The sequence below is a fragment of the Natator depressus genome, chromosome 3 (genome assembly GCF_965152275.1).
Source record: "Natator depressus isolate rNatDep1 chromosome 3, rNatDep2.hap1, whole genome shotgun sequence".
NCBI classification, from domain to species: Eukaryota; Metazoa; Chordata; order Testudines; family Cheloniidae; genus Natator; species Natator depressus.
This window is the reverse complement of record NC_134236.1, coordinates 83,450,191-83,469,970: the sequence shown is the minus strand read 5'-3', so window position 1 is coordinate 83,469,970 and position 19,780 is coordinate 83,450,191. Positions and strand designations below refer to the sequence as shown.

Genomic DNA, 19,780 nt, shown 5'->3' with positions numbered 1-19,780 from the left:
TTTTTAAAAAGGGCTCCAGAGGTGATCCTGGCAATTACAGGCCAGTAAGACTGACTTCAGTACCAGGCAAACTAGCTGAAACTATAGTGAAGAACAAAATTGTCAGATTAGCATAATTTGTTGGGGAAGAGTCAACATGGCTTTTGTAAAGGGAAATCATGTCTCACCAATCTGCCAAAATTCTTTGAGGGGGTCAACAAGCATGTGGACAAGGGGGATCCAGTGGATATAGTGTACTTAAATTTTCAGAAAGCCTTTGACAAGGTCCCTCACCAAAGGCTCTTAAGAAACGTAAACTCTCATGGAATAAGAGGGAAGGTCCTCTCATGGATTGGTAACTGGTTAAAAGATAGGAAACAAAGGGTAGGAATATATGGTCAGTTTTCAGAATGGAGAGAGGCAAATAGTGGTGTTCCCCAGGGGTCTGTACTGGGTCCAGTCCTATTCAACATACTCATAAATAATCTGGAAAAAGGGGTAAACAGTGAGGTGGCAAAATTTGCAGATGATACAAAACTACTCGAGATAGTTAAGTCCCAGGCAGACTGCAAAGAGCTACAAAAGGATCCCTCAAAACTGGGTGACTGGGCAACAAAATGGCAGATGAAATTCAATGTTGATAAATGCAAAGTAATGCACATTGGAAAACATAATCCCAACTATACATCTAAAATGATGAGATCTAAATTAGCTGTTACTACTCAAGAAAGAGATCTTGGAGTCACTGTGGATGAAAACATCCACTCAATGTACAGAGGCAGTCAAAAAAGCGAACAGAATGTTGGGAATCATTAAGGGATAGATATTAAGACAGAAAATATCATATTGCCTCTACATAAATCCTTAGTACACCCACATCTTGAATACTGCAAGCAGATGTGGTCACCTCATCTCAAAAAAGCTATATTGGAATTGGAAAAGGTTCAGAAAAGGGCAACACAAATTATTAGGGTTATGGAATGGCTTCCGTATGAGGAGAGATTAATAAAACTGGGACTTTTCACTTTGGAAAAGAGATGACTAAGGGGGGATATGATTGAGGTCTATAAAATCATGAATGGTGTTGAGAAAGTAAATAAGGAAATGTTATTTACTCCTTCTCATAAGACAAAAACTAGGGGTTACCAAATGAAATTAATAGGCAACAGGTTTAATACAAACAAAAGGAAGTATTTCTTCACACAACGCACAGTCAACCTGTGGAACTACTTGCCAGAGTCTATTGTGAAGGCCAACACTATAACAGGGTTCAAAAAAGAACTAGATAAATTCATGGAGGATAGGTCCATCAGTGGCTATTAGCCAGGATGGCGTCCCTAGGCTCTGTTTGCCAGAAGCTGGGAATGGGCGACAGGGGATGGATCACTTGATTATTACCTGTTCTGTTCCTTCTCTCTGGGGTATGTGGCACCGGCCACTGTTGGGAGGACAGGATACTGGGATAGATCGATGGACCTTTGGTCTGACCCAGTGTGGCCGTTCTTATGTCTGACGCTGCGCCTAGGAGCCAGCGGGACATACGGGTTGCTTCCAGAATCTGCACAGAGCTGGCCCCTGTAGCCAGCTGGACTTTTAGCAGTCTGGTCGGCAGTGCTGACTGGAGCCATCAGGGTCCCTTTTCAACCCAGGGGTTCCAGTCCAAAACCGGATGCCTGGCAACCCTACCTATAAATGAGAAAGGAGGAGAAGTGACTGAGGAGCCTGCAACTCCCCCTCCCTCACAAATGCAGAGACTATGAACTCAATCCTAGGGCTAGTGAAGTTCCTGGCAGTTTCCCCATAACTATTATTAGGCCCCAAGTACTGATCTGGGCCTGTCCCATGTAGCTTTCCATTTCCCTCTGCGTGCGGACCCATGAAGACAATTTTTTTCAAAGTCCTGCCTGTTGCGCCCCTTCCCGGTGCAGTATGGGAGTTGTAGTTTTCTCGCCCCTGCCCGTGCTAGGTCTGAGCGAGTTCGGCGGCAGGGAAAGGACTACAAGTCCCGGGATTCCCTGCGCAGGTGGTGGGCGCATCCGCTCGTGCCGGGCGGCGGCCGGGTCGCGGCGCGTTGCTGGGGAGTCAGCTGTTTGCCGGAGAATAAGAGGGCGAGTGGGGTTAGCTTGCTACGGTTTCCTGCTGTCTCTGCGCGGCTGTCTGCGAGGGAGGGGCGGGGAAATGGCCGAGACCATCGCGGATACCAGGCGGCTCATGAGCAAACCGCAGAATCTGAACGACGCCTACGGGCCTCCCAGCAACTTCCTCGAGATCGACGTGAGCAACCCGCAGACCGTGGGGGTCGGCCGGGGCCGCTTCACCACCTACGAGATCAGGGTCAAGGTGAGGGGGGAGGGTCGGTGTCCTGGGGCTGCCAGCGAGCGAGCGAGCGGGGGTCCTGTTGCTGCCGCCCAGTGGATCCCCGCCGCCCCCCAGGGTTGCGTCTCTCCTCCCCCGCCGCGTGGGTGAGGTAGCGTCTTTTCTGTTCCCTTCCACTCCAGGCTGGGACCTTCTCCCCAGCCCCTCGGGGCTGTAACCGTGACACGGCGGGGGCTGGGCCGTGCTGGGGCTGCGGATCCCCCCCCGCGGGTAGCGCCGTGTCTCACGTTCACCATCTTGCGGCTGGGAGGGCCCGTGCTGGCGGGGCTAGGGCCCGGCTACGAGCCCCGCCTGAGCAGCTGAGGTGATGCCGCCTAGATTGGCGCCTCAAACCGCCCCTGTTCCACGGTGTTCGCACCAGGTGTTTAAACTCCGCCTAACCTGTAGTGTAAACCTGCCATAAGGGGGACACTTGACTCTCCTTTCCCGCCCACTCCGCTTTTGTGAGGGTGGCACTGAGAGACCAGAGTGGGGCTTGGCTCCAATGTGAGCCAGTCTGCCTTGGAGGACTAGGGGAAAGCTTGATGATGGCCTTTGTATGGTTTAGCTTGTCTAACTCTCCTGCTAGTTGGTGTGTGCCCCAGAGGGGTCTTATTTGTGTTCGTGACAACTTGGCAGTGTTGTCGCTGTGGTGGCCCTGGGATATGCGGGGGAGGGAATATCTTTTATTGGACCACTTCTGTTGGTGAGAGACACGCTTTTGAGCTTCCCTAGAGCTCTTCAGCTCTGTGTAGCTCCAATGCTTGTAGTTCTCATCAACAGAAGTTAGTCCAATAAACAATATTACTTCACCCACCTTGTCTCTTTAGTGAGAAGTGACAGGTTCACTTTAAGGAAGATGTGCAAAACATAAAATCACATTTTTATTTTTATTTTTTTAAATAAGCAGCTTCTGCTATATATTTGGGTGTCTGTCAACAGTTTCTCAGGCTATTGAAACTGGAGCTCAGGCCTTAAGTAATCTTCCTGGCTAACATATGTGTATGGATATCTTGTAGGTGTCTGTTTGCCAGGGTGGATAGTAATGACTGAATATATTTTATTGGTGTAATGGGGCTCAGCTAATAGAAGCATGGGAATTTATTTTAGATTATAAACTATTCCTGAGAGGCATATGAAAGCTGTGTGATAATGGATCCCATCCTTATGCAGAGCAAAGGAGCTAACCTTTTTATTGGGGGGGCGGGGGGGAGTGTCTGAGCTGGATACAGGCTTATTGTTGGAAATAAAGTACTGTAAATAACTGCAACTGGCTTTTTTGCTCTTGACTAAGACAATGAAGAGAATTTATAAATAAAAAAAGTTGTCTTGTGTCAAAGTTCCTTCCCCACTCTGAACTCTAGGGTACAGATGTGGGGACCCGCATGAAAGACCCCCTAAGCTTATTCTTACCAATTTAGGTTAAAAACTTCCCCAAGGTACAAACTTTGCCTTGTCCTTGAACCCTATGCTGCCACCACCAAGTGTGTTAAACAAAGAACAGGGAAAGAGCCCACTTGGAGACATCTTCCCCCAAAATATCCTCCCAAGCCCTACACCCCCTTTCCTCACCAATTTGTACAGGTGAACACAGACCCAAACCCTTGGATCTTAAGAACAATGAAAAACAATCAGGTTCTTAGAAGAAGAATTTTAATTAAAGAAAAGGTAAATACCTTACAGGGTAATCGGATTCAAAACATAGAGAATCCCTCTAGGCAATACCTTAAGTTACAAAAAGAGACAAAAGCAGGAATATACATTCCATTCAGCAGAGTTTATTTTACTAGCCATTAAACAAAAGGAAATCTAACACATTTCTAGCTAGATTACTTACTAACTAACAGAAGTTCTGAGACTGCATTCCTGATCTGTTACCCTTTGTTCTCTTCCCCCCTCCCCCCGATTTGAAAGTATCTTGTCTCCTCGTTGGTCATTTTGGTCAGGTGCCAGTGAGATTATCTTAGCTTCTTAACCCTTTACAGGTGAAAGGGTTTTGCCTCTGGCCAGGAGGGATTTTATAGCACTGTATACAGACAGGTGGTTACCCTTCCCTTTATTTTTATGACATCTTGTAAAGTGTTAATGTAGGTGGGTGCTATTTAGATTTTTTGCTGCTGCTCCAGTACAGGGGTGGGCAAACTGCGGCCAGGGGCTGCATCCAACCCTTAAGCTCCTGCCGGGAACTGGGGTCTGGGACTTGCCCTGCTCTGGTGCTCTAGCCGAGGAGTGGGGTCTGGGGCTTTCCCCACTCCGTGTGGCTCCCAGAAGCAGTGGCACGTCCCTTCTCCAGCTCCTATGCATAGGGGTAGCCATGGGGCTCCACATGCTGTCCTCACCCCAAGTGCTGCCCCTGCAGCTCCCACTGGCTGGGAACTGTGGCCAATGGGAGCTGCAGGGGTGGCGCCTGCAGACAGGGCAGTGTGCAGAGCCACCTGGCCGCACCTCCACGTAGGAGCCGGAGAGGGGACATGCTGCTGCTGCTGCTTCTGGGAGCTGCTTGAGGTAAGCACCACCTGGAGCCCACACCCTGAGACCCTCCCATGCCCCAACGCCTTGCCCTGATCCCCCTCCCGCCTCCAAACTCCTCAGTCCCAACCTGGAGTACTCTCCCACACCCTCAACTCCTCATTTCTGGCCCCAGCCGGAGCCCTCATCCCCTCCTGCACCCCAACCTCCAATTTTGTGAGCATTCATGGCCTGCCATACAATTTCCATACCCAGATATGGACCTCGGGCCAAAAAGTTTGCCCATCCCTGATCTAGTAAATGGAGCAATTGAATTGCACAGTAATAATGTAATATCAAACTGAAGTATATTACCAAACCAAGTGTCTAAAAGTGTCTCTGCTTGTACTGTCAAAATAATGGGCTGAAGTAAACTTGCATGATGTAATGTTCTTAATCTTCTGAATTACTTATTAACAAATCCCACGCAGAAATATGCTAACTGAAAATGGTGCCAACCTTGACATATGAGCAAAATATTGAATCTTGAACTTAAATTGCAAGTTAAATGTATCTTTAATGATGGTGTGTATAAAACAGGGTAGGGAGAAATAGAATTTGATACTTCAGTTATCTAGTGTGTATTCTGCATGTCTACTACACTCTCTACATAATTGGATTTTAATGGTATTGGAACCTAAATTCTGAAATGCCTATGAGTTTGGATGTATCTCATTACTTACTCTTCTATGGAATACCCTCCTCACTCCCTTTGACTCAGAACTATTATGTTAAAACATTGGTCTCACTTGACTTGGATTGGCTAAACATAGACACTTGTGGTAAAATCCTGGCACTAGTGAAGTTGTTGTGAGGTGGATTTTGCCTACAATATTGATGTAGTGCAAGACTTAGAAAAACTTACTAGCTGGATGCCTAAAATTATTTACAGGAGGGGTGGATTGGGTCCCACTACCAAGGCCCAGGGGCAGTGTTCTCCTAAACCCAGCCTTCTGCTGGTTTTGGTGGAGAGGGAAAGGGAGAATGCTGGGATTTTTACTAGAGTGTTGTTGCTAGACTGTTTTTTGGGCTCAGTTGCTTATAACTGTTTGAGTAGTAAATGGCTAGTATGTGTCATGTGGAGCTCTACTCCTTCTAGATGCTGGGTGGTAAAAGTAGCCTTGTCTAGTCCCTCCCCTCCATAGCCTCCTGTCTACTGTTAGGGAGGAATAAACCTGTGCTACTGTACTCCTCCCCAATCTTTTTTTTTTTTCCGCCCCTGGGGTGGGAGAGAAATCCTCTCTTGTGAATAACTCCAGGCTGCTGCTTGAAGCTGTTCTTGATGGCTTCACTAAGACCCACAGGGATATAATTAGTAGAAGTGAAACTAACCATTTCTCTCAATTTTACTCAGCTGCTGTTTGGGTAAGCAGCAGTGGTGGCACTGGAGTTGCCAGTCTCTAGACAGAGGAAGATAACATTGTCAACCTTGCAAGTGTTAAATGCATGTAAACTCTCTCCATGAACAATGGCTAGAAACTTTAAATGAAAGCTTTAATTATGCAGAAGCTGATGGCTTAATTCTCCGTATGCATACAAGAGAGCTTGCTGCCAGTCAGCAGATGAGACCTGATATAGTAGTTTGTGAGTTTTTAAAGCTTATCTACAGTAGGCCCCTCTTAGAGTTTGGAATCCAAGGTTAAAATTACTCCTAAACTACATTTTATCTGAGAGCTTGGAAGCCTTGGTTGGCAGGGTTTGTTATGACTGCTTGGTTCTACACAAGTTTGTCCTCGTTTTAAAATGCTTCTCACTTAGCTAGCTAAAAAGTTGGTGGCTGAATTTCAGTTGGAGGGATCAAGTTATTTCTAACAAGCTTAAACTTCTGATACTTAAAAGCCACTATGCATTAATAACCCCACTTGCCAATATTAACTTCAAGTGTTTCTTAAAGCCTAGAATAAATTCTTCCAGCATCTACTGATTAAAAAAGGAACTGTCTGCAAACACTTGTAAGCTAACAGTTTTATTTGTAAGTTCTCATTCATGCTTTTTTGTGACTAGACAACTCCATAATAGTCTTACACTCTATCCACTTTCCACTTCTAACATTTCAGTTGCTCTGACCATGACATTGGAGGCGAATAAGATGATGGCCAGCAGTCATACTGCACCGTCTTCTGCCGAGCACGCAGGAGATGACTATGGCTAGCAGTCGTACTGCACAGTCTGCTGCCAGCAAGATGTATAAAGATGGATGAAGTGGCTCAAAACAAGAAATAGACCAGATTTGTTTTGTATTCATTTTCTCCTCCCTCCCTCTGTGAAATCAACGGCCTGCTAAACCCAGTTTTGAGTTCTATCCTTGAGGGGACCATTCAGTTTCTCGCAAAGCCACCCCTTTTGTTGATTTTTAATTCCCTTTAAGCCAACCCTGTAAGCCATGTCGTCAGTCACCCCTCCCTCCGTCAGGGCAACAGCAGACAATCGTTCTGCGCCTTTTTTCTGCGCAGACGCCATACCACGGCAAGCATGGAGCCTGCTCAGATCACTTTGGCAACTAGGAGCACATTAAACACCACACGCATTATCCAGCAGTATATGCAGCACCAGAACCTGGCAAAGCAAAACCGGGCAAGTAGGTGACGTCAGCGCAGTGATGAGGACATGGACACAGACTTCTCTCAAAGCACAGACCCTAACAATGTGGGCATCATGGTGCTAATGGGGCAGGTTCATGCGGTGGAACGCCAATTCTGGGCTCGGGGAAACAAGCACCAGTGTTGCAGGTGTGGGACGATTCCCAGTGGCTGCAAAACTTTCACATGCGTAAGGGCACTTTGATGGAACTTTGACTTGCTTTCCCCTGCCCTGAGGCACAAGAATACCAAGATGAGAGCAGCCCTCACAGTTGAGAAGCAAGTGGCAATAGCCCAGTGGAAGCTTGCAATGCCAGACAGCTACCGGTCAGTCGGGAATCAATTTGGAGTGGGCAAATCTACTGTGGGGATCTACTGTGATGCAAGTAGCCAACGCAATCAAAGATCTGCTGATACCAAGGGTAGTGACCCTGGGAAATGTGCAGGTCATAGTGGATGGCTTTGCTGCAATGGGATTCCCTAACTGTGGTGGGGCCATAGACGGAACCCATATCCCTGTCTTGGCACCGGAGCACCAAGCCGGCGAGTACATAAACCGCAAGGGGTACTTTTCAATGGTGCTGCAGGCACTGGTGGATCACAAGGGACATTTCACCATAATCAATGTGGGATGGCCGGGAAAGGTACATGATGCTCACCTCTTCAGGAATTCTGGTCTGTTTCAAAAGCTGCAGGAAGGGACTTTATTCCCAGACCAGAAAATAACTGTTGGGGATGTTGAAATGCCTATAGTTAACCTTGGGGACCCAGCCTACCCCTTAATGCCATGACTCATGAAGCCATATGCAGGCAGCCTGGACAGTAGTCAGGAGCTGTTCAACTACAGGCTAAGCAAGTGCAGAATGGTGGTAGAAAGGTGCATTTGGACGTTTAAAAGTGTGCTGGTGCAGTTTACTGACTTAGAGCTCAGTGAAACCAATATTACCACTGTTATTACTGCTTGCTGTGCGCTCCACAATATCTGAGAGTAAGGGGGAGACGTTTATGGCAGGGTGGGAGGTTGAGACAAATCGCCTGGCTGCTGGTTATGCACAGCCAGACACCAGGGCGGTTAGAGCACAGGAGGGCCGAGGTGCAGATCAGAGAAGCTTTGAAAACCAGTTTCATGATTGGCTAGGCTACGGTGTGAAAGTTCTGTTTGTTTCTCCTTGATGGAAACCCCCCACCCCTTGGCTTACTCTACTTCCCTGTAAGCTAACCACCCTCCCCTCCTCCCTTCGATCACCGCTTGCAGAGGCAATAAAGTCATTGTTGCTTCACATTCATGCATTCTTTATTAATTCATCACACAAATAGGGGGATAACTACCAGGGTAGCCCAGGAGGGGTGGTGGAGGAGGGAAGGACAAGGCCACATAGCACTTTAAAAGTTTAAAACTTATTAAATGCCAGCCTTCTGTTGCATGGGCAATCCTCTGGGATGGAGGGGCTGGGTTGCCAGAGGGGGCCCCCCCCACCGCTTTCTTGGGCTTCTGGGTGAGGAGGCTATGGAACTTGGGGAAGAGGGCGGTTGGTTACACAGGGGCTGTAGCGGCGGTCTGTGCTCAACCATACGCTGGAGCATATTAGTTTGATTCCCCCAGCAGCCTCAGCATTGAATCCTGCCTCCTCTCATCACGCTGCCACCACCTTTCAGCTTCAGCCCGCCACTTACTCTCTTCAGCCCGCCTCTCCTCCCGGTCATTTTGTGCTTTCCTGCACTCTGACATTGTCTGCCTCCACGCATTTGTCTGTGCTGAGCTCATGCTGTCCTCCCACACTGACAGAGAACATTTCATCACGAGTGCGTTTTGTTTTTCGCCTTCTGATCTTTGCTAGCCTCTGGGAGGGAGAAGCTCCTGTGATCCTTGAAACACATGCAGCTGATGGAGGGGAAAAAAAGGGATAGTGGTATTTGAAAGACACATTTTATAGAACAATGGGTATGCTCTTTCACGGTAAACCTTGCTGTTAACATTACATACATAGAACATGTGCTTCCGTTCCAAGGTCGCATTTTGCCTCCCCCAGCGTGTGGCTAGTCCCTCCACCCTCCCCTCTCCCCATGGCTAACAGCGGGGAACATTTCTGTTGAGCCATAGGCAAATAGCCCAGCAGGAACGGGCACCTCTGAATGTCCCCTTAAGACAAGCACCCTATTTCAACCAGGTGACCATGAATGATATCACTCTCCTGAGGATAACAGAGATAAAGAACGGATGTTGTTTGAACGCCAGCAAACATACACTGCAATGCTTTGTTCTACAGTGATTCCTGAGTACCTGCTACTGGCCTGGAGTGGTAAAGTGTCCTACCATGGAGGACGCAATAAGGCTGCCCTCCCCAGAAACCTTTTGCAAAGGCTTTGGGAGTACATCCAGGAGAGCCACGAATGCCAGGGAAAATTAATCCTTAAACATGCTTGCTTTTAAACCATGTATAGTATTTTTAAAAGGTACACTCACCAGAGGTCCCTTCTCTGCCTGGCGGGTCCAGGAGGCAACCTTGGGTGGGTTCGGGGGGTACTGGCTCCAGGTCCAGGGTGAGAAACAGTTCCTGGCTGTCGGGGGGGGGGGGGGGGGGAGGAGAAACTGGTTTCTCTGCTTGCTTGCTGAGAGCTATCTACAACCTCATCATCATCTTCCTCGTCCCCAAAACCTGCTTCCGTGTTGCCTCCATCTCCATTGAAGGAGTCAAACAACATGGCTGGGGTAGTGGTGGCTGAACCCCCTAAAATGGCATGTAGCTCCTCATAGAAACGGCATGTTTTGGGCTCTGACCCGGAGCGGCCGTTCGCCTCTCTGGTAGGCTTGCCTCAGCTCCTTAAGTTTCATGCGGCACTGCTTCGGGTCCCTGTTATGGCCTCTGTCCTTCATGCCCGGGGAGATTTTGACAAATGTTTTGGCATTTTGAAAACTGGAACATAGTTCTGATAGCATGGATTCCTCTCCCCATACAGCGATCAGATCCAGTACCTCCCATTCAGTCCATGCTGGAGCTCTTTTGCGATTCTGGGACTCCATCATGGTCACCTACGCTGATGAGCTCTACATGGTCACCTGCAGCTTGCCACACTGACCAAACAGGAAATTGAAATTCAAAAGTTCATGGGCCTTTTCCTGTCTACCTGGCTAGTGCATCTGAGTTGAGTGTGCTGTCCAGAGCGGTCACAATGGAGCACTCTGGGATAGCTTACGGAGGCCAATACCATCTAATTGTGTCCACGGTACCCCAAATTCGACCCAGCAAGGCCGATTTCAGTGCTAATCTCCTTGTCGGGGGTGGAGTAAGGAAATCGATTTTAAGAGCCCTTTAAGTCAAAAGAAAGGGCTTTGTCGTGTGGACAGGTGCAGGGTTAAATCGATTTAACGCTGCTAAATTCGACCAACTCCTAGTGTAGACCAGGGCTAAGAATGTTGGCTTTAATTCTAGTTAAGTTCCTCCTTTTTTGTGTGTGAGAGAAAGGGGACAAGAGAAAGCAAAACATTAACACAATGAGCGGTGGTGGTGGTGGTGGTTTACCCTTTGTAGGCTTTTCAAAAACACTGATTAGCACAGGAGGAACAAATATGGTACCTGTTTTTTGAAATTGTGTGTGTGTGTGACTTTATTTAGTTAAAGTTTTACAACTTATAATACAACTGCATTCATAACTCTCTCCTAGACTTGTTAGAAACATACTGTTGAAAGGCAAGTGCAGAACTGGAAATACATTATAGGATACTAGCTTAGGAGAAATAATTAAAATGTCAACTTCTGAAAGGGGAAGTGGTTTAAGAAATAGTAACTCCTTGTTTCAGGACAACGGGAAGCAGACCAAATATGCCCATCCATTCATTTCTAAATGGTTTGAGTATGAAGCCTTCATTAGGAAAATATCTAAATTACTACCTGCACTAAAAATTAGGATTATTGAAGTGTTGTTGTCCACATTCAGCATAATATAAAATCTAGGAATTCCAAACCTTTAGCTGAATTGCATTTCTTCAGTGCCGTTTTATGTGCTCTATCATTATATTGATTCTCAACACTTTTTTGATTTGGTTTACACCAATTAATGCAGGTCTTAATGGTGTTTTGTGTTCATATAAATACTTCTACTTTGTATGTAAAATGCAGTTTTCTACTCATAATGTTCTGTGCCATACTGATTAGAACTTAGTAAAATTAATCATTGTTATATTTGCTAGGGCAAGTAGGCATGTGATACCAGAATATTTCAGATCTCTCCTTATTTTAGAGGAGGCTTGCCAAAAACATTCTTGTCAGCTCAAATTTCATACTGTCATATTTTATCTTTCCCGAAACTCGGAACATCTTATAGAAAATAAGGAAGCCTTATAGTATCAGATGTCCTAGCTAGGACTGCAGCAGTGTCATGATGTGGGGTAGGGAAATGTCATGGATACCATGATTTTCCCATTTGTCCACGTCTTGTCCATGATTTCAATACTCACCTTGCAGGCTGGGCCTCACTCACCGCTCTTGGCATTGCCACCTGGCATATGAGTTCACGGCACCGTTCACACAGATTCAGCCTGGCCATCGGCCAGCCAGGCCAACTTTGGGTGAGTGGTGCTGCAACCACTTGTGCCAGGTCACAGTGCTCAGAGTAGTGAGCCAGGCCCAGCCTCATAGGATAGGAGCTGCCCCGAAGGGTAAGTATGGGGGCAAGCTAGCTCTCCTTCCCCTTTCTGCTCTCCTCTTTCTCTTCTCCTCCTTCCCCCCCCCCTCACCCCCCTCTGTCCCTGTGTCTCATTTGTCACTTGTAGCAAAAAACAAAACCCATGACTTCTTCTAAACTTACTAGGACTGCTCCATGATTTTGGTGTGTGGGGGTGTGGTTTTTGGTTTTTGGATTTTTTTTTATACCAGGACAAGTCTGCAGCCCTACTCAACCTTATCAAAACTTGACTTGATATTATTAACTGCTTTATTTTAAGGGAAAGCAAAACTTAATTGTAAAGGAATCAATTTCTCTGAACTAAGTGACCATTGTAGCATCAGAGAGCCCTATACTTGCAAGAAGTAACTTTGTGCCTCTGCTATCTGGCCATTTGAAAGACTTACAATGATTAAGATTCCTTGATATCAATTTTCAGGAGTTTCTTACACCACAGTTTAGACACAAAGTGCCTGTAATGCAATCCTAACTGCACAGTTGAAGATTTAGCCTAGCATGGGAGAATATTCAAATGGCATAGAACTGGTACTTCCATCTCTGTGCCCTCTCTGATGTAGAGATGAATGTCCTACACATTCCAGGTTATGTTGTTACAAGGTAGAGCACTAGAGAGCAGCCCCAAGACTGCTCTAAACTATGTTGGTGACCAAGATAATGGAAAAAACTGATTCCAGGATTAAGGAACTGTAAACAACTCCTTTTTGGGTACCCAGCACTTAAGCCCTAAGTGAACAACCTACTGGAAAATATACCTAATCGGTGCCAAAGAATTCATTCCATAGCTGATACAAAAATATGTAAAATCCCAGGATATTTATGAAATAACAAACTGATTATCACTTTTCTCTAGAGTGATCAATTTATGTTCAAGTCAGTCGGCTGGCTGGCTAAGATGTTTTTCTTAGTGTGAAGGGAATCTTTTTTAGAATTTTTAAAAACTAAGCATTTATGACAGGTTTCAGAGTAACAGCCGTGTTAGTCTGTATTCGTAAAAAGAAAAAAGGAGTACTTGTGGCACCTTAGAGACTAACCAGTTTATTTGAGCATGAGCTTTCGTGAGCTACAGCTCACTTCATCGGATGCTATGCATCCGATGAAGTGAGCTGTAGCTCACGAAAGCTCATGCTCAAATAAACTGGTTAGTCTCTAAGGTGCCACAAGTACTCCTTTTCTTTTTTCTTTTTAAGCATTTATGAACACCAAGTAACTTCTTTTTTACACTAATATAGTTTCCCTAACTCTAGTTAGGAATCTGAGTGTATGAAGTGTTCAGCTATGTTTGTAGGCTTATCTTGAATTCAGTAAAGGCATATGAAAACTTCTGGCCTGTCTGACTGGCATAAAACATTGTATAGTTCATAACCTGCAACCAGGTGCTCTAGCTTCATATTTAACAGCAATGGACAGCTGTGTGAAAGCATATATTGTTTGATCATTATTGAGAATAAAGCAAGTCTTGGTTTAGACTGCTGGAGATGCAAAACTGCTGCTCCCTTGTGACATAAGTAGTGATGTCCTTTCAGTCTTTGGATCTCCTGAAAGCTCTTGCTATCTCAATTTATATTTGCCTCATGTAATTGTGCATTGGTGACAATTGTATATTTTAGAGGAAAAACAAACTTAGAGGCAATAAGATCAAATGTAGAGTTGATGGACTGAATTCTGCCCTCAGATGTCTGACTTGCACCAGAAAAAGAGTAGAGTTTGGTCCTCTTACTGCACACAATGGTGCTCCCAAAACATACCAAACTATATACAAATAGCTACTATAAAAGCTTGCTGCTTTTCAAATTTGGGGAGCTGATGTAAGCAAAGGACAAACTAAAATATGAACAAGATAGGTATAATATAGAGATACTCAAGCCTTCTCTTCTGAAGTTAGTGTTGCTAATTCTTTTCTGTGTGGAATAGAGGCAGCTTGTGAGGGGAGACTTCAATCCATGCATATTGGATATGGAGAATGACTTCTCGGTTTGGTGGGTCGTGTGGAACTATGCTATAAAAGCAGCATAACCACTTTTGTGGCAGCAGCATTAGGACCAGCTTATACATTTTTGATACTTATCCAGGGCTGAGGGAAAAACTTCCAGAAGCTAAACCCACTTGCTATAGGCTTGCACGGAATTCTCATCTGTCAAAGGGAAGTGGTAGGACCTCTAACAGAGGACTATGCCTTCCACCCTCTAGGTGGGCTTCCATCTCCATCCTTCAGTTTCTGGGGAGAAGCTATTTGATAAAAATGAAATCACCTGTGAGAATAGTGGGTTTTTTGTTTTTTTTCTCCTCGAGTTCTATTTTACTTCACTGAGCCTCCTTTCTGACCTCTGTGAATACATCAGTGCCTGGCTCTGCTGATAACTTTATTTAGGAGCAGCAGAGTGAAACTGACAATTCTTAGAGTACACTCTCAACAAAGTTCTAATCTAAGTCAGTGTTCTGTTGGTGTTTAAAGCTCTGAGCAGCACCATGGGCACTGAAGTAATCTACAGTCTTAAAGACAACAGTGCATTTGTAAGGTTTACTCTGCAACCAGGTGGACTAGAAGCTTATCTTAAGGGAGTCTCAGTTCTGCAGAAATTGATAGTAAGTAGCTTAAGTCATCAATGGCAAGTTGAAAACTTATCCTGACAAGCAGGCGTTGGGTTTTATTTTTTTTTGAGCCCTAGTCCAATGTGCCATAGCTTGAAGTATGAAATTCAATAGTAACATTAGTGGGTGTGTCCACAGAATATATTCTTATAAAGTTGAACTCCATATTTGAACTTTAAATTAAAACACAATGCTTTCAATATAGGAATGTCTTTGTAAGACTACAGCACTGTAAAAAAGTTCTTGTCTGACTTATTGCTTCTCTTTATATCCCATTACGTGGCAATACAGGGGAAGAAGAGGATGGTGTGACACAGATGTATATGTAACACTAGTTCAGAATGAGCAAGAGCGTGTTCCAAAAATTATTAAATAGTCTTCCATGCCCTTATGGTACTTATATCTAACTGTATTTTGGAATCCAAATGCAAGACTTTCTTTTCCAGGGGAGCATATTGTATAAGGTAACTCAAGTGTAGGGGCAGATCTAAACATCTTGGACGGGGGGGGGGACGACTCCTGGATTTTGAATAACCTTCAATCTACTCTTGATTTTTTTTCCTAGGGAGACCTTTTACTGTAGCTTCTGAATTTGATTTAATAACTTGCTAGCTTTGTCTTCCTACTTCAGAACTCTGGTAATGTCAAAATATTCACTAGATGTCTGCCATAACAATGAATGGGCTATATGTTAAAGCCCTCCATTTTCCAGTTGGCTGGCAGAAGGTAATAAAGGATCACAACTCCAGGCCTGAATGTTACTGCTTTACAGTGTCAGAGCTCCACTGGGATGATGTGTGTTTTATTGCGGGACGATGGAGGGCTCTTTTCATTGCTGAAGACAATGTTCTATTTGGTTTTTTACAGGTCTGAATTCAAAGTGCTGATTCAGTTGTAGTTTTTTCCATAAAACGCAATAAAATCTTTTTTGAAAGCTAATTGCATTTAAGCTTGTGCCATCAAAAGTGAACTTAGTGCATTTTTATGAAGACCTACTATTGCTTACTTCAAAAGACTACATCCAAAGAGGTGCTATGCCAACAGGGTAGTTCGGAGGAGAGCGTATGCAGGGGGACAAGTACTGCAATGTTTTTGAGTTCTACTTGCAGATAGTTTTTGTTTTGAATAAAACTGTCCCATACTGAAGGAAATGCAAAATTACTGTTAAGTATCAAACTCATGCAAGTGTGTGGGTGAGCTGCCAGAGCATGCAGAATGACTTACAGATGGAATGTCAACTTCAGCTTTCCTTCCTCTAAAGTAACCTAAACACTATACAGAGTGTCTTAATGTCTTTTGCATGAATGATTTCAAAATGCATACTGGTAATAGGAACATGAGTGGCTGCTGTGGAAGGGCTTCTTCAGATCAAGTGAGTAATTATTTTAAATACTTTCTAAAAACCATCTAAAGCTTGATTACTTTTACTTCTATAATAAACGTCTATTTACAGGCTAAATGATTAACCCTCTAAATTCAACTCCTACCTGTCTTACCATATGTATAATCTTGGCTAGTGGGCTTTTTTTTAAAGCCTGAAGGGGATTAGACCATATTCGTGGGCAACAATTTGCCAAATTTCAGTTTAAGGATTAGCCTTTCTAAATTAGTATTCAGCTTTTCATTTACATAACAAGTTCTTCTCTTTTTTTTCTTTTTTTTTTTTTTAAAGTGCTTAAATCTTGGGCTGGGCATAGCTGTTACCCAGGGCAACTTTTTACAACCAAGCTAATGCATCTTGAAAAATCAGGCTCCTAGTATTGTCTTGTCATAACCAAGAGCCAGTTCTGAGATGTGTGGGAGACCTGGAACTCTCATTGAACTTGAAGTTGCAGGTACTTGAAACTCTGTAGGAGTGGGCCAATAAGTCACTGTTCAGTGCATGTGCCAATATCTAGCCTTTTTGAGAGAGGAAATTGATTTTTCCAAGTCCACAAACCTGTCCTTGGCCTAAACAAACATTAATCCAATTCATAGCTATACTCTTCCTACTTGTCATATGCTGCTAGGGAAATGTTTCTTAGCAGAATTAATCTGTTAATATATTAGAGAATAGAATTTAGTAAATTCTATTTGACTGTAAACCAGCAGAATGGAGCAGAGCAACACAACAGGAGAGGAGTTATAGCTGACACACAATGGATTGAAATGAGAGACCACTGAAGTGCTAACAATGGCAAATCCGATAAATTAAACCCCTTGAGTGAGTGAAACTAAATGATGGTAGCTGGTAGCTAATCTTGGTTATAATGAATTTATTTCCCTTGAAGTTCTAGTATGTTGGCTCAACCATATCAAACATCAGATTTTGTTTGTGGTACAAATACAATTTAATACGCTTTCCATAAAGACTTCTTGCAACAAAAATGTAAGCATTCTTCATGCTTATGTTGAAACAAAATACAGCAGGTATGACTTACAGCATATTATGCCTTTTTACGCTTGGCTTTGAATTTTGTAGCCCTTTCATTGTGTGTAAGTGACTTATTAATTCTGCAGTTCTCTAAAGTAATTATTTGTGTTCCAAATGCTCCAATTGGGACTGGGCATCCAGTGTTCTGGATGCACACAACAGTCCTTGACCTGAAAAGTTTACTCCAAATACAGGGTAGATGAAGGTTATGGGAAGGAATGCAGTTTGGTTAATTCAGGTATCAAACTTGGTTTTGGTCCTTTGTACATTAGTGGAGGACAAAGGTGGGAGGGGGGCAAATGAATAGGAGTGAAGGGTAGGGGGGAGTTCAGCAGGGCTGTGAGAGTGGATGTTCATACCAATATGATCAGCAAGTAGGAAAATACTCAAGCAAAAAAGTTCCTGAAATTACCTGTTTCCAAAGGTGCCTCCATATCTCCCATCATATAGCTGTCTTAGCTTCCAGCTCCTACCAAGAGGGAGGGGAGTCCTTGTGCCCTGAGGTCAAACTCTGCCCTTGGAGCAACATGGGCTAGAGGAGGGAGTATGGGCTACAAGGAGCTGGTTATGAAAGATCTCCAGAGGCCAAAAATGCTGCAGATTTGCATGGATGCAAATTGAAACTCTATTGGTGATAGTTTCTTTAATGGAACTTGTTCCATGAGTTGCAATATAAATTCTTACCATTGTTGCTTTCCTCTTCTAATGGGGGGAAAACAAAGCATTGGTTTGAACAGTCTGATCATTTTGGCATACACAGGATACTCTGATGGTGTCTTTGTTAAAGTAGATGGATCCAACCAAAATAGACTGGACTCCTTTGGAATCGTGAGGGCTAAAATCTTTAGCAGAATAACTCTGGACTCCAAGTTACTTCAGAACAGAATTGCATCAAAAGATGCCTTTGTTTTTCTCCCTCTCTGTGTTGTCTGATTATGGACACATCTTTAGTTCTTGTTAGTCTTGCATAGCCAACATTGCTGTAAAAGAGTGAGCTGGATTACGGTTAGTAACTCCCTCCCTGACTCAGAGTCCAGACAGATTGCAGAATATTTGTTGTTTGACCCAGAAATAATACATTTGGTCTCTGATTCCAAACAGATTTTGTAGGGCTGGCATTTTGAATCTGTATTGTCATTTCAGAAGCATCTGATTGCACTTCTGGTATTCCAGAATACCAACTTCAGTTTCTCTTAGAGAACTGTGATGCTTTGTGGAATCAGTCTGTAGAATTTATGAATTCTGGCTTCATTGTGATTTTTTTCTTATGAAAATTGCTGTATCATGGAATGTCTGTATACCTGTGTATGCACCACCGTTCCCTCTAAGATGTGTGCGGGTGCACACGCACACAGATCCTAAACACCGCACACAATTTGCACAGAATTTTTTTGCACACATGGCCTGTCAAAAATTAGAGGGAACATTGGTATCCACCATTGCTGACAAGCCTCTAACCATGTCTCTCCCAGGCTAGATACAGTGGAGAGGAGATATATTAAGGAGGCTGGCTACAGCTGGGAGAAGCCAGTTCCTCCAGCTTGCCTGTAAAGGGCTGGGATTTGGAGAGTGGAAAATTACGAGACACATGACACAAGGACTCAGCTGTTAGTGGTGGGACTTGAGACTCTCAAAGCCACACAGGAAACTTAGAGCAGAGGCAGGAATGCTTTTGTAGCAGTAGAGGCTTGGCTTAGCTGCAGGATCAACCAAGGTCAAAGTATGCTGGCAGAGAGAGGGGCTCCATAACTAAGAGGAAAACACATGTGCTGCAGCAGAAGGACCCTAGACAGTCCACAGAGGATCCTGACTGCAGTCCAAATTTTTCAGAGTGGTGAATAAACTGTTAGAGAAATGTATGAAGGGGGTATTTTTGTATTTCTCATGCTTAAGTAAAGAGCAATGATTTAGAATCCTGTGCAAAGTCTCTGTGACATCTATCATATTCCCTGAAGTTAACTATAGACCCTGAACGCCCACGTGGATGGGTTCTGGGAGAGGGTGTGTTTAAGCTATGCAGGAGTCTGGGGGCATCAGTACTGATCCTGGGGGCTGGGCAACTAGACCTTGAGGTCTAAACTCTCAGGATTGGGTGCAAGATGGGGAATCTCTTTCCTGAGAATGTGCCTAAGGACCTTAAACTAAGGGCAGTATGTGACCTTCCACTGGTGGTATCTGGACCAGTGATCTGCTAGGTCACTCCAATCCTCAACTCTGGGGGCCAGCCTTACCCTGCTCCGCTGTGAGAACCCCCACTCCCAGGCTGTTCATGCACAGCCTCTAGCATGTAAACTGCTTCCAACTATGGGAGTGAGCACTTGGATTGTGCAACTGAATGACACTACCCAATATCTCTGGTCCCAGACACAATCCTAGGAACCTCCATCTTGCAGTGTCCAGTTATGCTCGGTGGATGCTGCAAGCTTCTGAGTTTGTCAATTTAACAAAGAAATTGATATGTATCAGGCTTGTTATCCCAAGGGGAGTCTCTGACATGCTTCAAACCAAACACACGCTGTTTCAGGTAGAATAAACAAATGTATTACTTAAAAAAATCTTTTTTGTAGTTGATTATAAGTCAAAGCACAATAAGTCGATTTTGCTTTTATTTCATTTGACCGAAACACGTTCTAAGCTGATCTTAACACTTTCAGTGCCCTTACAAACTTAGGGC

The 19,780-nt window shown here is 44.4% G+C and overlaps 1 protein-coding gene across 1 annotated transcript in view; it reads left to right on the top strand.

The window, feature by feature from the left end:
• Nucleotides 1–2,002: 2,002 nt before the first annotated feature.
• The window catches only part of SNX3 (sorting nexin 3), a 33,180-nt gene continuing 15,402 nt past the window's right edge, over nt 2,003–19,780 (top strand). The window contains exon 1 of the mRNA XM_074946895.1: nt 2,003–2,319. Coding sequence (XP_074802996.1) covers nt 2,158–2,319 — 162 coding nt within the window. The 5' untranslated portion in view covers nt 2,003–2,157. The remainder of the gene's footprint in view (nt 2,320–19,780) is intronic.